At 62.0% G+C, this 18,940-nt stretch overlaps 1 protein-coding gene across 1 annotated transcript in view; it reads left to right on the top strand.

Moving 5' to 3' along the window:
* Positions 1–235: 235 nt before the first annotated feature.
* VARS2 (valyl-tRNA synthetase 2, mitochondrial) overlaps positions 236–18,940 on the top strand; it is a 42,685-nt gene continuing 23,980 nt past the window's right edge. The window contains exons 1-5 of the mRNA XM_075134577.1: positions 236–910; positions 5,299–5,417; positions 6,996–7,089; positions 9,800–9,930; positions 15,925–15,991. Of these exons, the coding sequence (XP_074990678.1) occupies positions 236–910; positions 5,299–5,417; positions 6,996–7,089; positions 9,800–9,930; positions 15,925–15,991 (1,086 nt within the window). The remainder of the gene's footprint in view (positions 911–5,298; positions 5,418–6,995; positions 7,090–9,799; positions 9,931–15,924; positions 15,992–18,940) is intronic.

Raw genomic sequence — 18,940 nt, 5'->3', positions numbered from 1 at the left:
CCGTAAAAATAAAGGGATCCCTTAAAAATAAAGGGATCCCCGAGGGATTTGGGGGGGCCCTCGACGCCGGGCCGGGCCAAGCGGTTTTCCCGAGGGATTCGGAACTGCCGGCGCCTTCAGCCGAGGCTCAGGTGGGGGATTTGCAAAGGGGCGAGGGGGATTCGCGAGGATGCAACCGGATTTGCAGGGATCTGGTGGGGATTTGCAAGGATCCGGCGGGGATTTGCAAGGACGCATGGCCGATTTGCAAGGATCCGGCGTGGATTTGCAAGGATCCGGTGGGGATTTGCAAGGATCCAGCATGGATTTGCAAGGATCCAATGTGTATTTGCAAGGATCCAGCGTGGATTTGCAGGGATCTGGTGGGGATTTGCAAGGATCCAGCGTGGATTTGCAAGGATCCGGTATGGATTTGCAAGGATGCATGGCCAATTTGCAAGGATCCGGCGTGGATTTGCAAGGATCCAGCGTGGATTTGCAAGGATCCGGTATGGCTTTGCAAGGATCCAGTGTGGATTTGCAAAGATCCGGCATGGATTTGCAAGGATGCATGGCCAATTTGCAAGGATCCAACCCGGATTTGCAAGGACGCACAGCCAATTTGCAAGGATCCGGCGTGGATTTGCAAGGATCCAGCGTGGATTTGCAAGGATGCAGCATGGATCTGCAAGGATGCAGTGTGGATTTGCAAGGATCCAGCCCAGATTTGCAAGGATGCAGTGTGGATTTGCAAGGATCCAGCGTGGATTTGCAAGGAGACAACCTGGATTCGCAAGGGCGTGACGGGAATTTGCAGGGACCCAGCGCAGATTTGCAAGGGTGCAATGTGGATCTGCAAGGATCCAATGCAGATGTGCGAGGATCCAGCGTGGATCTGCAAGGATGCAATGTGCATTTGCAAGGGAGTGCGGTGAATTTGCAGGGATCCAGCCCAGATTTGCAGGGATCCAGCCCAGATTTGCAAGGATCCAGCATAGACTTGCAAGGAGGCAATGTAGATCTGCAAGGATCCAGCCCAGACTTGCAGGGATCCAGCCCAGATTTGCAAGGATGCAATGTGGATCTGCAAAGATGCAATACAGATTTGCAAGGATCCAGCCCGGATTTGCAAGGATCGAGCACAGATTTGCAAGGATCCAGCCCAGATTTGCAGGGATCCGGGCCAGATTAGCAGGCATCCCATGCAGCTCTGCAAGGATCCAGTGCAGCTTTGCAAGGTTGCAAGGTGTATTTGCAAGGATCCAGCCCAGATTAGCAGGGATCCAGCCTGGATTTGCAGGATCCAGCCCAGATTAGCAGGGATCCAGGCCAGATTAGCAGGGATCCAGCCCGGATTTGCAGGATCCAGGCCAGATTAGCAGGGATCCAGCCCAGAGTTGCAGGATCCAGCCCAGATTTGCAGGGATCCAGCCCAGAGTTGCAGGATCCAGCCCAGATTTGCAGGGATCCAGCCCAGATTTGCAGGATCCAGCCTGGATTTGCAGGATCCAGCCCGGATTTGCAGGGATCCAGCCTGGATTTGCAGGATCCAGCCCAGATTAGCAGAGATCCAGGCCAGATCAGGAGGGATCCAGCCCAGATTTGCAGGATCCAGGCCAGATTTGCACGGATCCAGCCCAGATTAGCAGGGATCCAGCTTGGATTAGCAGGAATCCAGCCCGGATTTGCAGGATCCAGCCCAGATTTGCAGGGATCCAGCCTGGATTTGCAGGGATCCAGCCCAGATTACCAGGGATCCATCTCAGACTTGCACCCAGCACTGCACCCCAGCTCACAACTGAGCTCTCCTAGGGGGGGGGACACCCCACCCCCTCCTCCCGCCACCGGCACCGGGCAGGCAGCCAACCGGCTTCGCCGCTTCCCGCGAGGGGATCCGCTCGGTCCCCCCCGCGATCACCCCAACGCTTCGAAACGACATTTCCGGAGCTTTCGGCATCCGACGGCGGCGACAAATTTCCGGCGGGGGCGGTTGGAGCGGGGGGGGGGGCGGGAAAGGCATCGAGCGGCGGCGCCCGCGCGGGATCCGCTGGGAGGGATCGGTTCCGCTCGGAAAGTGGGGGGGGGGGGGCTCCTTTTTGGGGGGGTTCTTCCTTTTTGGGGGGGTTCCTCCTTTTTTGGGGGGGGGGCTCCTTTTGGGGGGGTTCTTCCTTTTTTGGGGATAGTTTCCCGCTTTTTTGGGGGGGATTCCTTCTTTTTTGGGGGGGATCCTCATTTTTTTGGGGGGTTCCTCATTTTTTGGGGGGGTTCCTCCTTTTGGGGGGGGCTTCCTCCTTTTTTGGGATAGTTTCCCCCTTTTGGGGGGGATTCCTTCTTTTTTGGGGGGGATCCTCATTTTTTGGGAGGGTTCCGCCTTTTTGGGGGGGTTCCTCCTTTTTGGGGGGGGGGTCCCCCTTTTTTGGGGGTTTCCTCCTTATTGGGCCACAAACGCCCATTGATCCAGCGCGGGGGGGGGACGACTCACGGAGCAGCACCACCTCCTGATTAATTAATATCACTTAATGTTCATTAATGTTCATTAATATTCATTAATATTCATCAATAGTCATTAATCTTAATTAAAAACGCTCTTAAAAAGCAGCTGGGCGGTGCCGGTTCTGAATTGAGGAGAAAAAGCCCAAAAATGGGCACTTTGGGGTCAAAAATGGGCAATTTTGAGGCGGCCGCTGGCCGAGATTAACCAAAATCCCCCCAATTATCCCCAAATTAGCGCTGCTGGTTCCAATAGCTGGAGTGGGGGTAGGGAGGGACTGGGGGGGACTGGGATGGGGGTATGGGGGGACTGGGAGGGACTGGGGGGACTGGGATGGGGATGTGGGGGGACTGGGAGAGACTGGGGGGACTGGGATGGGGGTAGGGAGGGACTGGGAGGGACTGGGATGGGGGTATGGGGGACTGGGGGGACTGGGATGGGGGTATTGAGGGACTGGGGGGACTGGGATGGGGATGTGGGGGGACTGGGAGGGGCTGGGGGGACTGGGATGGGGGTATTGAGGGACTGGGGGGACTGGGATGGGGATGTGGGGGGACTGGGAGGGGCTGGGGGGACTGGGATGGGGGTAGGGAGGGACTGGGAGGGACTGGGATGGGAGTATGGGGGGACTGGGGGGACTGGGATGGGGGTATTGAGGGACTGGGGGGACTGGGATGGGGATGTGGGGGGACTGGGAGGGACTGGGGAGACTGGGATGTGGGTATTGAGGGACTGGGGGGACTGGGATGGGGGGATGGGGGGACTGGAGAGACTGGGAGGGACTGGTCGGTTGTTTCCAGTGTCGGGGCTTATTTTTGGGGTGAATTCAGGTGGATTTGGGATCGTTGGGGGGGGAGGGGGTTAAGGGGGGGGGAGGGTGACACCGGAGCCATCGGGCGGGGGGTGACAGTGGCCAGGAATAGCCGAGGCCACGTGGCCGAGCGTGACCCTGGGGTGCCCTTGGGGACTTCAGTCCAGTCCCAGTGAGTGGGTCTTACTGGGGATACTGGGAGGACCGGGCTGAGGCGGGGGGGTTGGATGGGGGTGGTAATGGGGTTTCTCGTTACGCCAGGGCCTCGTTAGGGTGACATGGGGCAGAGCCAGGGGGGTGGCACCCGCCCGGACCCCAGCGGTAATGGGGACATGGGGGGGTATGGGGGGACTGGGAGGGACTGGGGGGAGTGGGATGGGGGTATGGGGGGACTGGGAGGGACTGGGATGGGAGTATGGAGGGTCTGGGGGGACTGGGATGGGGGTATGGGGGGACTGGGAGGGACTGGGGGGTACTGGGATGCAGGTGGGGAGGGACTGGGGGACTGGGATGGGGGTATGGGGGAACTGGGGAGACTGGGAGGGACTGGGATGGGGGTATTGAGGGACTGGGAGAGACTGGGATGGGGGTATTGAGGGACTGGGGAGACTGGGGGGGACTGGGATGGGGGTATTGAGGGACTGGGAGAGACTGGGATGGGGGTATTGCGGGACTGGGGAGACTGAGGGGGACTGGGATGGGGATATTGAGAGACTGGGGAGACTGGGGGGGACTGGGATGGGGATATTGAGGGACTGGGGAGACTGGGGGGGACTGGGATGGGGGTATTGAGGGACTGGGGAGACTGGGGGGGACTGGGATGGGGATATTGAGGGACTGGGGAGACTGGGGGGGACTGGGATGGGGGATGCGGGGGACAACGAGGACTGGGGAGGGGTCGGGACACCCAATCACTAACGTGTCCCCCCCCCCCGTGTCCCCCCGTGTCCCGTGGGCACAGGGGGTCCCTCCCCGGGGGAGGGGGGGGCCGTCCCCGCTGGAGCGGGGGCTCCACGCCCTGGTAGGCACCTTCTACCAGTACGCCCAGTGCCCGGGGGGGGGCGGGGAGCCCAGCCTGGACCCCCCGGCCTTCCAGCGCCTGCTGCGCCGCGAGCTGGGCCACCAGCTCACCGTGAGTGTCCCCGGGGGGCCCCCCCCCCTGCCCCGCGGCCGTCCCCCGCCACGGGGCCCCCCCCCGTGTCCCCATGTCCCCTCCTGTCCCCAGGGTGTCCCTCCACGTGTCCCCATGTCCCCATCGTGTCCCCAGGGCGTCCCCCCACAAGTCCTCATGTCCCCAGGGCGTCCCTCCACGTGTCCCCATGTCCCCTCCTGTCCCCATGGCATCCCCCCACGTGTCCCCACATCCCCAGGGCATCCCCCCACGTGTCCCCATGTCCCCTCCTGTCCGCAGGGTGGCCCCCCATGTGTCCCCATGTCCCCACGCCGTCCCCCCACGTGTCCCCATGTCCCCAGGGCGTCCCCCCACGTGTCCCCACGTCCCCTCCTGTCCCCACACCGTCCCCCCACGTGTCCCCATGTCCCCAGGGTGTCCCCCCATGTGTCCCCATGTCCCCATCGTGTCCCCCCATGTGTCCCCATGTCCCCACGCCGTCCCCCCACGTGTCCCCATGTCCCCAGGGTGTCCCCCCACGTGTCCCCACATCCCCTCCTGTCCCCACACAGTCCCCCCACGTGTCCCCATGTCCCCAGGGCATCCCCCCACATGTCCCCACATCCCCTCCTGTCCCCACACCGTCCCCCCACGTGTCCCCATGTCCCCAGGGTGTCCCCCCACGTGTCCCCATGTCCCCATCGTGTCCCCCCACGTGTCCCCATGTCCCCTCCTGTCCGCAGGGTGGCCCCCCACGTGTCCCCATGTCCCCATCGTGTCCCCCCACGTGTCCCCACGTCCCCCCCCTCCCGTCCCTCCACGTGTCCCCATGTCCCCCATGTCCCCACGCCGTCCCCCCCCCCCCCGTCCGTCCCCCCCCTGCCCACGTCCCCGTCTCCCCCGCAGGACACGGGCCACCCCCAGGCGGTGGCCGCCATCTTCGCGCTGGCGGATGCCAACGGGGACCAGCGCGTCTCCTTCGCCGAGTACTGGCAGCTGCTGGCCTGGCTCTGCCACCTCCTGCGGCACCGCCACTACGGGGCCCCCCCCGCCCCCCCGCCCCCCCCCCCTCTGCGGGGACCCCCCGGCCCCCCCCCCAGCCCCCGCCGGTGCCCCCGTGTCCCCAAGCCACGGGGAGGGGACGCGGTGACCTCCCCCCCCCCCCCCCCCAACCCGGGGGATGGGTGGCACCCAGAGGGGGAGGGTGCCCCGATTTGGGGGGGGGGGGGGGTTGAACCCCCACATCGTCCCCCCGGGGTGGCCCCGGGGGGAGTCGGGACCCGCGGGGACGTCCCCGTCCCCAGGGGCACCGGGGGGGGGGGGGGGAAATGTCTGAAAACTCTTTGAGTACGGCAAATGTATTGAAAGAACGGTGTTAATAATAAAGAATAATTAAGAAATGATTAGAGTAATAGCAGTAATAATAATAAAAAGAAAAATAAGAAGAATAAATAATAAAAATAACTAAATAAATATGATACTAATAACAGCAAAAATAAAAATAAACACATAAAAATAATAGATAATACTACTAATAATAATAAGAAAAATAAAAAAAGTAAATAAAAATAAATAATAATAATACTACTAATAATAAGAAAAATAAAAATAAATAATAAATAATACTACTAATAATAACAAAATAAAAATAAATAATTAAAAATAAATAATAAACAATAATACTACTAATAATAACAAAAATGAAAATAAATAAATACATAAAAATAATAAATAATACTACAACTAATAATAACAAAAAATAAATAAAAATAATAAATAATACTACAACTAATAATAACAAAAATAAATAAAAATAATAAATACTACTACTAATAATAATAACAATAAATAAATAAAAATAATAAATACTACTACTACTAATAATAACAAAAAATAAATAAAAATAATAAATAAGACTACTACTAATAATTAACAATTAAAGACCCAAAGGAGGAGGCGTTAGGGCGAGGGGGGGCACCAGCAGTCGGGTGTCGTCCCCCCCCCCCCCCCCCGAGTCCCAGTTCCCCACCCCGTGGTCCCCATTGTCCCCCTACATCTCCCCCATTCCAGTCCCTTCCCAGTGTCCCCACTGGGGGAACTGGGATCTGGGGAGCTGGTGGGGGAACTGGGATCCAGGGAACTACTGGGGGGAACTGGGAGCTGGGGAGCTACTGGGGGCACTGGGATCTGGGGAGCTACTGGGAGGAACTGGGATCCAGGGAGCTACTGGGTGAACTGGGATCTGGGGAGCTACTGGCGGGACTGGGATCTGGGGAGCTACTGGGGGGACTGGGATCCAGGGAGCTGCTGGGGGGAGCTGGGATCCCAGGAGTTACTGGGGACACTGGGATCCGGGGAGTTGCCGGGGGGACGCGCCCGTGTGCCCGCTGTGTGTACGTACAGACATATACAGGTACGTATGGCGCCTATAGGCCTCGATACGTCCCAGCGCGTCGGGCTATAGGACCCAGCGGGGTTCCCCTGGGGGCGGAGCCAGCGGGGCGGAGGGGGGCGGAGCCAAGCGGGGGCTCGGACCTGATTGAAACCCGCCGGGGCGCGCGCGGCGATTGACTCGACCACGTCCGCCCTCGCCCTATATAAAGCGGGAGGCGGTGCCGACGCAGCCGGAGGCACCGCCCACCCCCGGAAGCACCGCCCACCCCCGGAAGCACCGCCCACCCCGGAAGCGGCCCGAAGGTAGCTCCGCCCCCTTTCATTAAGCCCTTTATCGTTAAATCCCAAAGAAATACCTTTTTTCCCCCTCAAAACCAACGTAAAATCCCGCTTTTCTCCCCCCAAACCCGCCTGGTTTTCGTCCCCAACCACAAATCGCCACTTCTACAGCTGCAAAACCCCCAACCCCGCTTTCATTTTTCCCTTAAAATCTATTTTTTTCCCTCAAATCCCCTCCTCTCCCCCCAAAACTCAGTATTTCCCCTCCCCCCCCCCCCCCCCCCAAGTCTCTGGGGTTTCTCCCTGGAGGAAACATCGCTATTTTCTCTCAAAATTTGGGTTTTTTTCCCCTCAAAAATCTACCCTTCCCCCAACTCATAAACCCGCCTTTTCCTGCCCCCAAAATCTGGTTTTTTCCCCTCAGAACCACCCAGGATTGTTCCTCCCCCCCCCCCCCCCCCCCCAATAAATCCCCACTTTATTCCCTCCCAAAAACCTGCTTTTTTTCCTCAGAGACCCCCTGGCTTGTTCTCAAAACTTACTTTTTCCTCAAAACGCTGGTTTTATTATAAAAAAACCCCAAAATTCTCAGAAAATACTACTTTCATAAAAAAAAAAAACCAACTTTTTCCCCAAACCCCACAACAAACATTTTTTTTTTCTCCTCAGGAAACCCTGTTTTTTAGCAAATCCTCAGAGAACCCATCTTTTTTTCCCTCAAAACCCCCTTTTTTTCACTTAAAACCCCTGCAAACCTCACATTTTTCTTTTAAAATTACTTTTTTCCCCTCACCCCCCCAATTTTTCACTCAGAACCCCCAAAAGCTCCTTTTTCCGCCCCTCTCAGAACCCCATTTTTCTCCTCAGAACCCCCGATTTTCCATCAAAAATCTCCTCACAACGCCCTATTTTCCATCCAAAAAAAAAATCTAAGGGGAAAAGTGGGGAAAATAAACAAAAAAAAGGTGATTTTTCTTTTTTTTCTCTTGTTTTTTTCCCCCTAAAGAAAAAGGCGGGGGGTTGAGCAACGAGGATTTTCCTCAGAAAAAAATCACTTTTTTTGCCCAATCTCCATTTTTTTCCTCAGACCCCTCCCTGCTTTCTATCAAATAAATCCTTTTTTCTCCAAAAAGCCCCATTTTTCTTCAAAAAACCCCACTTTTCCCCTCAGACCCCCCCCACTTTCTATCCAAAAAATGCTCCTTGCTCAACCCCCTTTTTCCTCACAAAAATCACCTTTTTTTTTCCCGCCAACTCTCCATTTTTTTCCCCTCAAAAACAGCCTCTGTTCCCCTCAGAACTCCTCATGTTTAGGAAAAATGAACGCTTTTTCTCAAAATCCTCACTTTTTACCTCAAACGTCGCTTTTCTGCCCCCCCCCCCCCCCAGACCCAGAAGCCTGGGCGGCTTCGTTCGTGCTCTTAAAAAATCCACCCTAAAAAATGTCTCCCGGGATTGGGGTGCTGGGGTCCCCCGGGATTGGGGTGCTGGGGTCCCCAGGGATTGGGGTGCTGGGGCCCCGAGGGGTTGGGGTGCTCGGGATTGGGGTGCCCAGATCCTAAGGGATTGGGGTGCCTTGGGATTGGGGTGCCCCCCCCGAGGGATTGGGGTGCCCTGGCCTCAGGGATTGGGATGCTTGGGATTGGGGTGCCCAGATCCTAAGGGATTGGGGTGCCCACCCCTTGAGGGATTGGGGTGCCCTGGCCTCAGGGATTGGGATGCTTGGGATTGGGGTGCCCAGATCCTAAGGGATTGGGGTGCCCACCCCTTGAGGGATTGGGGTGCCCTGGCCTCAGGGATTGGGATGCTTGGGATTGGGGTGCCCAGATCCTAAGGGATTGGGGTGCCTTGGGATTGGGGTGCCCATCCCCTGAGGGATTGGGGTGCTCTGGCCTCAAGGGATTGGGATGCTTGGGATTGGGGTGCCCAGATCCTAAGGGATTGGGGTGCCTTGGGATTGGGGTGCCCAGATCCTAAGGGATTGGGGTGCCTGGGACTGAGATGCTGGGGACCCAACGGATTGGGGTGTTCGGGATCCGAGTGCCTGGGTCCCAAGGGATCCGGGGTGCTTGGGATTGGGGTGCCCAGGTCCTAAGGGACTGGGGTGCCTGGTACTGGGGTGCCCAGAGCCTGAGGGATTGGGGTGCTGGGGTCCCAAGGGTTGGGGGTCCTCAGGCTCTGAGGGATTGGGGTGTTCGGGATCAGGGTGCCTGGGTCCCAAAGGATTGGGGTGCTCAGGATCAGGGTGCTGGGGCCCCAATGGATCGGGGTGCCCAGGCCCCAAGAGGTTGGGGTGCTCGGGACCAGGGTGCCTGAGCCCCATGGGGTTGGGGTGCCTGAGATTGGGGTGCCTGGGTCCTGAGGGATTAGGGTTCCTGGAACTGGGGTGCCTGGACCCCAAGGGATTGGGGTACTTGGGGTCCCAAAAGTTTGGGGTGCCTAAAATTGGGGGATCAGGGTGCTTGGGCCTCGAGGGATTGGGGTGCCCAGAATGGGGGTGCCTGGACCCTGAAAAATTAGGGTGCCAAGGGTGGGGGTGCCCCCAACACCGAGGGATCAGCGGGGGGGGTCACGCAGGAATCAAAGCACCCAAGACAACAGCGAGAAGAGGGGTGCCCCATCACCCTGGAATCGGGGGACCCCACGATCCGACTGCCCGGGTAGGGTGGGGGTGTTGGGGGTTTGGGGGTGCAGGGGCACCCAGCGTTAAGCGTTGTGTTTCTGTCTCTTCCAGAAGCGTTTGACGTCGGGGTGCCCGCCGGGGGTCACCACCATCAGCCGCCGGCCGGGGTTCTCGAAGACCAGCACCCCCAGCGCCCGCGCGTGGTCCCGCAGCACCTCGAAATCCACCTGCGACAGGAACTGGTTGTACAGCACCCCTGGGTGGGGGGGGGGGGGGTCAGTGCAGCTGGGGACACCCCCCCACGGGGGACTGTCACCTCCCCTGGGGATTGTCACCTCCCCTGGGGACCCGCTGGCTGCCTGACGGCTGGCGGGGGGTGTCCCCTGGGGTGGCCACCTTCTCCAGGGGACCCCTTGGGGACCTCAGGGGCTGTCCCCTCCCCTCGGGGACCCCTTCAGGGACTGTCCCCTCCCCTCGGGGACCTCAGGGACTGTCCCCTCCCCTCAGGGAACCCCCCCCAGGGCTGTTACGTCCCCTCAGGGACTGTCCCCTCCCCTCAGGGACCCCCCTCAGGGACTGTCCCCTCCCTTCAGGGACCCCCTCAGGGACTGTCACCTCCCCTCAGGGACTGTCCCCTCTCCTCAGGGACCCCCCCCAGGGCTGTCACCTCCCCCCAGGGCTGTCACCTCCCCCCAGGGACCTCCCCGCAGGGCTGTCACCTCCCCTCAGGGACTGTCACCTCCCCTCAGGGACCCCCCCAGGGCTGTCACCTCACCTCAGGGACTGTCCCCTCCCCTCAGGGACCCCCCTCAGGGACTGTCCCCTCCCTTCAGGGACCCCCTCAGGGACTGTCACCTCCCCTCAGGGACTGTCCCCTCCCCTCAGGGACCCCCCCCAGAGCTGTCCCCTCCCCCCAGGGCTGTCATCTCCCCTCAGGGACCCCCCCCAGGGCTGTCACCTCCCCCCAGGGCTGTCCCCCTGCCTTGGGGACCTCAGGGACACCTTTGGGACCCCTGAGGCTGCCACCTCCCCTTAGGTGTCCCCCCCCGCCCCCCTCCCCCCAGGGACTGTCCCCTCCCCTCAGGGACCCCCCCCCAGGGCTGTCCCCCTGCCTTGGGGACCTCAGGGACACCTTTGGGACCCCTGAGGCTGCCACCTCCCCTTAGGTGTCCCCCCCCCGCCCCCCTCCAGCCCAGGGCTGTCGTGTCCCCTCTTGGGGACACCCCAGGGATGCCAGTTCCCCCAGGGGCTCCCCTAAAAGCTCTGGGGACACCCCAGGGATGCCACCTCCCCCCTCGGGGACACCGGGGGGACCCTTGGGGACACCCTGGTCCCTCACCCTCGGAGAAACGCAGCCGGTCCCTCTCCAGCTCCCACAGGCGGATCTGGTCGGTGATGGTGGGGGGCAGCACCGGGGTCTGGGGGTGCACGGGCAGCGTGGACCCAGGCGTCCGGGACCCCCCACCCACCCGGGGGGACCCATGCGTCTGGGACCCCCCCCTATTCCCCCCCCCCCCCAAGTGTCTGGGACCCCCCCCACCCACCCGGGGGGACCCAGGCGTCCGGGACCCCCCCCATTCCCCCCCCCCCCCAAGTGTCTGGGACCCCCCCAACCCACCCGGGGTGACCCAGGCCCCTGGGACCCCCACCCACCTGTGGACCCAGTTGTTTGGGGACCACCCCCACCCACCCGGGGGGACCCAGGCCTCCAGGATTCCCCCCCATTCCCCCCCCACGCAGGCGTCCGGGACCCCCACCCACCCAGGGGTACCCAGGTGTCCAGGGACGCCCCCACCCATGGACCCAGGTGTCCGGGACCCCCCACCCCATTTCCCCCCCGAGGCATCTGGGATGCCCCCCACCCACCTGGGGGGACCCAGGCGTCTGGGACCCCCCCCATTCCCCCCCACCCACCCGGGGGGACCCAGGCGTCTGGGACCCCCCCCATTCCCCCCCACCCAGGTGTCTGGGACCCCCCCCATTCCCCCCCACCCACCCAGGGGGACCCAGGCGCCCGGGACCCCCCCATTCCCCCCCACCCAGGCGTCTGGGACGCCCCCACCCACGGACCCGGGCACCCACCTGCTTGGCCATGATGGGGTGCGCCCGGGTGCGGAGAAAGTGGATGATCTGGGGGTGACACACGTTACTGGGGGGCACCCCAATATCCCCAGGGGCACCCCAATACTCCTCTGGGAGGCACCCCCCAATGCCCCCAGCACCCTCTGGGGACCCCAATACCCCCTGTGAGGTACCCCAATGCTCCCAGCACCCCCATGGGTACCCCAGCACCCCCAGGGGCACCCCAATATCCCTCTCTGAAGTAGCCCAATAGATCATGGGGGACCCCAATAGCCCCAGGGGCACCCCAATATCCCTCTCTGAAGTAGCCCAATAGGTCCTGGGGGACCCCAATAGCCCCAAGAGCACCTCAGTATCCCCCTGTGAGACACCCCAATATCCCCGGGGGGACCCTAATATCCCCAGGGGAACCCCAACATCCATCTTTGAGGTACCCCAATGCCCCCAACACCCCCTAGGGAACCCCAATACCTCTCTCTGAAGCACCCCAATAGCCCCTGGGGGACCACAGTACTCCCAAGGGTACCCCAATACCCCCAGCGCCCCTTGGAGCACCCCAATACCCCCTTGGGAGATCCCAATACTCCCAGAGGCACCCCAACACCCCTCTTTGAAGCACCCCAATATCCCCAGGGGGACCCCAGTACCCCCAGGAGCACCCCAATATCCCTGATTGAGGTATCCCAACACACCTGGGGCCACCCCAATACCCCCCTGTAAGGCACCCCAGTGCTCCTAATACCGCCTGGGGGACCTCAATACCCCCAGGGGCACCCCAATACCCCCAGCACCTCCTGGGGGACCCCAACACCCCGTGAGGCACCCCAATACCCCCAGCACCCCCGGGGGTATCCCAATACCCCCCTGTGAGGCACCCCAATGCCCCCAGTATCCCCAGGGGCACCCCAGTACCTCTCTGTGAGGCACCCCAATACCCCCAGCACCTCCGGGCGCACCCCAATACCCCGCTGTGAGGCACCCCAATGTCCCCAGCACCCCCGGGGGTACCCCAATACCCCCCTGTGAGGCACCCCAATACCCCCAGCATTTTCTAGGGCACCCCAATAGCTCTTTGTGAGGCACCCCAATGTCCCCAGCACCTCCAGGGGCACCCCAATACCCCCTGTGAGGCACCCCAATGCCCCCAGTATCCCCGGGGGCATCCCAGTACCTCTCTGTGAGGTACCCCAATACCCCCAGCACCTCTGGGGGCACCCCAATACCCCCCTGTGAGGCACCCCAATACCCCCAGCATTTTCTAGGGCACCCCAATACCTCTCTGTGAGGCACCCTAATGTCCCCAGCACCCCCGGGGGTACCCCAATACCCCCCTGTGAGGCACCCCAATACCCCCAGCATTTTCTAGGGCACCCCAATAGCTCTTTGTGAGGCACCCCAATGTCCCCAGCATCCCCGGGGGTACCCCAATACCCCCCTGTGAGGCACCCCAATATCCCCAGCATTTTCTAGAGCACCCCAATACCCCCCTGTGAGGCACCCCAATGTCCCCAGCACCCCCGGGGGTACCCCAATACCCCCCTGTGAGGCACCCCAATGTCCCCAGCACCTCCGGTGGCACCCCAATACCCCCCTGTGAGGCACCCCAATGTCCCCAGCACCTCCGGGGGTACCCCAATCCCCCCAGGCCCCCCTCAGCCGTGTCCCCACCTGGTCGGCGGTGATGCCGTTGGCGATGGCCGCCTGCACGCTGTCCCTTGTCACCTGGGCCACCACCAGGTTGGGGAAGCGATAGAGGAGCTCGGAGAAGAGGGCGATGAGGGCGATCTGCAGCTCCGAGTCTGGGGGGGGGACACGGGGGACACCGGGGGACACGGGGGGGGACAGGATGGGCAAGAGAGGACAAGGGACGTGAGGCGCAGGGTGACAGGGGAACAAGGGGGAGGCAGAGGGGAAAGACGGGGGACGGAAAGGGACACGGGGGACGCAAAGGGACATGGGGGACACAAAGGGACGTGGGGGACAGAATGGGACAAGTGACAGATGGACAAGGGACACCCCTGTGTCACCCCCCCCCCCCCTTGGGGACAGGGGTCCCACCTGTGTAGGCGTAGATGCGGTAGTTGGTCTCGACGAGGACGAAGCCGTGAGCGTCGGGCTCGGGGGGGGCCCCCGATGTCCCCGAGGCCAGCGCGATGGCCAGGCGGGTGGGGTAGAAGCGGCGGGACTTGCGCTGGGGGGGGGGACACACGGGGACACGGGGACACGGGGAAGGGGACAGGGTCAGGATGGGGACGAGGAATCGAGGACATGGGGATGGCGACAGCCCCCAACCCCTGGGGGGGGTCTTGTCACCCCTGTCCCCCTCCCTGCATGTCCCTTGTGCCCCCCCGTGTGTCACCCCCTGTGTCACCCCGTGTCCCCTGCCCGTGTCACCCCGTGTCCCCTGGTGTCACCCTGTGTCCCCTGGTGTCACCTTTCTCTGGAAGACCAGCCCGAACTCGCGCAGGTGCTGCAGGAAGGTGAGCAGGGACTCGCTCATGCCCTCCACGGAGTAATCCTGGAGACAGGGGCTCCCAGTTACTCCCAGTTACCCCCAGTTACTCCCAGTTACCCCCAGTAACCCCAGCCCTCCTCGGAGTAATCCTGGGGACAGGGGCTCCCAGTTACTCCCAGTTACCCCCAGTAACCCCAGCCCTCCACGGAGTAATCCTGGGGACAGGGGCTCCCAGTTACTCCCAGTTACTCCCAGTTACTCCCAGTTACCCCCAGTAACCCCAGCCCTCCTCGGAGTAATCCTGGGGACAGGGGCTCCCAGTTACTCCCAGTTACCCCCAGTAACCCCAGCCCTCCACGGAGTAATCCTGGGGACAGGGGCTCCCAGTTACTCCCAGTTACCCCCAGTTACCCCCAGTAACCCCAGCCCTCCACGGAGTAATCCTGGGGACAGGGGCTCCCAGTTACTCCCAGTTACCCCCAGTAACCCCAGCCCTCCACGGAGTAATCCTGGGGACAGGGGCTCCCAGTTACTCCCAGTTACCCCCAGTTACTCCCAGTTACCCCCAGTAACGCCAGCCCTCCTCGGAGTAATCCTGGGGACAGGGGCTCCCAGTTACTCCCAGTTACCCCCAGTTACTCCCAGTTACCCCCAGTAACGCCAGCCCTCCTCGGAGTAATCCTGGGGACAGGGGCTCCCAGTTACTCCCAGTTACCCCCAGTAACCCCAGCCCTCCACGGAGTAATCCTGGGGACAGGGGCTCCCAGTTACTCCCAGTTACTCCCAGTTACTCCCAGTAACCCCAGCCCTCCACGGAGTAATCCTGGGGACAGGGGCTCCCAGTTACTCCCAGTTACTCCCAGTAACCCCAGCCCTCCACGGAGTAATCCTGGGGACAGGGGCTCCCAGTTACTCCCAGATACCCCCAGTAACGCCAGCCCTCCACGGAGTAATCCTGGGGACAGGGGCTCCCAGTTACTCCCAGTTACCCCCAGTTACTCCCAGTTACCCCCAGTAACCCCAGCCCTCCACGGAGTAATCCTGGGGACAGGGGCTCCCAGTTACTCCCAGTTATCCCCAGTAACCCCAGCCCTCCACGGAGTAATCCTGGGACCACCTGCTCCCAGTTACTCCCAGTAACCCCAGTCCTCCACTGAGTAATCCTGGGGAGAGGCGCTCCCAGTTACCCCCAGTAACCCTAGCCGTCCATGGAGTAATCCTGGGACTAGCTGCTCCCAGTTACTCCCAGTTACCCCCAGTAACCCCAGCCCTCCACCAAGTAATCCTGGGACCAGCTACTCCCAGTTACTCCCAGTTACCCCCCCAGTAAACCCCCAGCCCTCCACAGAGCAATCCAGGGGGGTCATGGCGGGGGGGGGATGTCACCTTGCCGGACACCTGGGTCCCCCCCAACTCCCACAGCCCCCCCCAGGGGGGGGTCAGGGGTGTCACCCAGATGCCGGGGTCCCCCCCAACTCCCACAGCCCCCCCAAGGGTGGGGGTGGGGGGGTCCCCACCTTGCCGAGTGTGGAGAAGCTGAGCTGGAAGAGGAAGGAGAGGATTTCCACCAGATCCATGCCCCGGGCCTGGAAAAGGGGGACAGAAAGTTGTGGGGGGCACTAAGGGATGGTTCTGGTTTTGGGGGACCCCCCCTAGTTTTGGGGGACCCCCCCCAAAATCTTACCTCTGCTCCCCGCAGGTACTGGAGGACGAAATACCAGAGCTGGGCTGGGGTGTCCAGCAGGAGGAACTGGAACCCGGCCGAGGTGATGCACGGCGCTTCCCCCCCCTCGCTGTGGGACCCCGTCAGCGCACCCCAAAACTGAGAGGGACCCCCAAAACCACCGGGGGGGGGTCCCCAAAACCAGCCACGTGCCTCTGCCCTGAGCCACCCCTCCTGCCCCGTAGGGATCGTCTGATCCTGCCCTGACCCTGCCAGGGACCCCCGAATTTCTCCTGGGGCCCCCCAAAAATCACCCCAAATTCCCTCCCTGGGACCCCAATACTCTCAGGACCCCCCAGTCCTTCCCCAGGGACCCTGACCCCCACCCCGTGGACCCCCAAAATCCCTCCCCGGGTCCCCACAGAACCATGCCAATCACCCCCCGAACCCCGTTAATCACCCCCTCGACTCCCCCCAATCCTTCCCTGGGACCCCCAAGCTCTCCAGGACACCCCAAAATCTTCTCTGTGACTCCCCAGGCTCCTGGGGACCCCCCCAAATTCCCCTCCACAGCCCTCCCCCAGGCTGTCAACCCTCCTGAGACCCCCCCTAAAACCCTCCCTTGCCCCTCACCCCCCCCAAATCCATTCCTGGGCCTCCCCAGCCCCCCTGAATTTCCCCCTTGGGCCCCCCAAATCCCTCCAGGCCCCCCAAATCCCCCCATGTACCCCCCACACCCCTTCCCCAGGCTGTCAACCCTCCTGAGACCCCCCCTAAAACCCTCCCTTGCCCCCCACCCCCCCCAAATCCATTCCTGGGCCTCCCCAGCCCCCCTGAATTTCCCCCTTGGGCCCCCCAAATCCCTCCAGGCCCCCCAAATCCCCCCATGTACCCCCCACACCCCTTCCCCAGGCTGTCAACCCTCCTGAGACCCCCCCTAAAACCCTCCCTTGCCCCCCACCCCCCCCAAATCCATTCCTGGGCCTCCCCAGCCCCCCTGAATTTCCCACTTGCGCCCCCCAAATCCCTCCAGGCCCCCCAAATCCCCCCATGTCCCCCCCACACCCCTTCCCCAGGAGACCCCCCCTAAAACCCTCCCTTGCCCCTCACCCCCCCCAAATCCATTCCTGGGCCTCCCCAGTCCCCCTGAATTTCCCCCTTGGGCCCCCCCAAATCCCTCCAGGCCCCCCCAGATCCCTCCAGCCCCCCCAAATTCCCCCAGCCCCCTTCCTCACCTCTTCATGAGCCCGGCCTGAATGAGGAGCTGGGCCAAATCCTGACTCACGGCCGCGCTGGGGGACCCCACCATAAAATGTAGAATCACCTAAAAGCGGGGGGATATCTTGGTCCTCAGGACCCCCCTGGATATCGGGGTCCCCTGGGACCACCCCCCAAAACCCCGCTCACCTCCCAGCGCTCCTCGGCGTACCGGTCCAGCGCCGGCACGTCGCGGGCGTGCTTGTCCGGCCCCAGCTGGCTCGTGTCGTCCGACCAGGCTTTGCCCCTGCGCGCCGGCCCCCCCAAAACCCCCCCGTGGGTATCTGGGAACCCCCCAATATCCCTCGGTACCCCCAAAACTTCAGTACTTGCCCCTGTACTCTCTTTATCCCCCCTAGTCCTTGTTATCCCGGGTTCCCCGTCACCCCAAGTTCCCCCCCCACTACAGCTCTGTACCCCCCATTACACCGCGTCACCCCAAATTACCCCCTCCTACCCCCCCGTCACCCCAGGTCCCCCCGTTACACCCCCACATTACCCCGTATCACCCCGTTCCACTCCCATGTAACCCCCAGCCCCCCATTACACCCCATTACCCCATTTGTCCCCCCGTGGCCCCCCATTGTTCTCCAAGACCCCCTATTGTCCTCCATGACCCCCTATTGTCCTCCATGTCCCCCCATTGTCCCCCCTTACCCCATGTCCCCCTCACTGTCCCCCCATTTGTCCCCTATTGTCTCCCCCTTTCCCCCATTGTCACCCTCTGACCCCATGTCCCCCCCATTGTCCCCCCATTACCCCATGTCCCCCCCATTGTCCCCCCTTTACCCCATGTCCCCCCCATTTTTTCCTCTTTATCTCATGTCCCCCTCCTTTGTCCCCCCATTGTCCCCCCTTTACCCCCACTGCCCCATTTGTCCCCCATTGTCCCCCCATTGTCCTCCATGTCCCCCCATTCTCCCCCCAACCCCATTTGTCCCCCGTATTGTCCCCCCCTTACCCCATGTCCCCCCCATTGTCCCTTATGTCCCCCTATCGTCCCCCCTTTACCCAGTGTCCCCCCCATTTTTCCCTCTTTATCTCATGCCCCCCCCTTTGTCCCCCCATTGTCCCCATGTCCCCCATCGTCCCCCCTTTACCCCCACTGCCCCATTTGTCCCCCATTGTCCCCCCCTTACCCCATGTCCCCCCCATTGTCCTCTGTGTCCCCCTATCGTCCCCCCTTTACCCCGTGTCCCCCCCATTTTTCCCTCTTTACCTCATGCCCCCCCCTTTGTCCCCCCATTGTCCCCTATGTCCCTCTATCATCCCCCCTTTACCCCGTGTCCCCCCCCGTCCCCCTATTTGTCCCTCATTGTCCCCCCCCATTTCCCCTCCATGTCCCCCCATTACCCCATATGTCCCCCCCCATCCCCCCGTGTCCCCCCCACTGTCCCCCCCCAACCCCCTGTCCCCCCCCCCCCCACTCACCCCCCCAGCAGGGCGACCCGCAGGTTCTGGCGGAAGTTGGGGTGCAGGGCCACCCCCGGCAGCCCCCCCGGCAGGGTGTGGGGGTGCCACAGCCGCAGCGCCAGCAGCACCTCCCGGCTCTCCGCCTGCTCCCTGCGCCCACCGCGGGTGTTCCCACTCTGGGACCCCCCCCCCGGGACCCCCCCCCACCCATCGGGACCCCCAGGGACTCCCCCACACCCCGTGGGATCCCCACGGGCCCCCCCAAAACCCGAGAGGGACCCTCCCACAGTCACTGGGATCCCCAGGGACCCCCCCCAGGGCCTCTCAATACCCCCAGGGCCCCCCCCAGCACCCTCAGGGCCCCCCCAACACCCACCCCAGC

Source organism: Calonectris borealis, chromosome 33 (assembly GCF_964195595.1).
Source record: "Calonectris borealis chromosome 33, bCalBor7.hap1.2, whole genome shotgun sequence".
Taxonomy (NCBI): Eukaryota; Metazoa; Chordata; class Aves; order Procellariiformes; family Procellariidae; genus Calonectris; species Calonectris borealis.
Note: the sequence above shows the minus strand (reverse complement) of the source record. Positions and strands in the feature narration are given on the sequence as shown.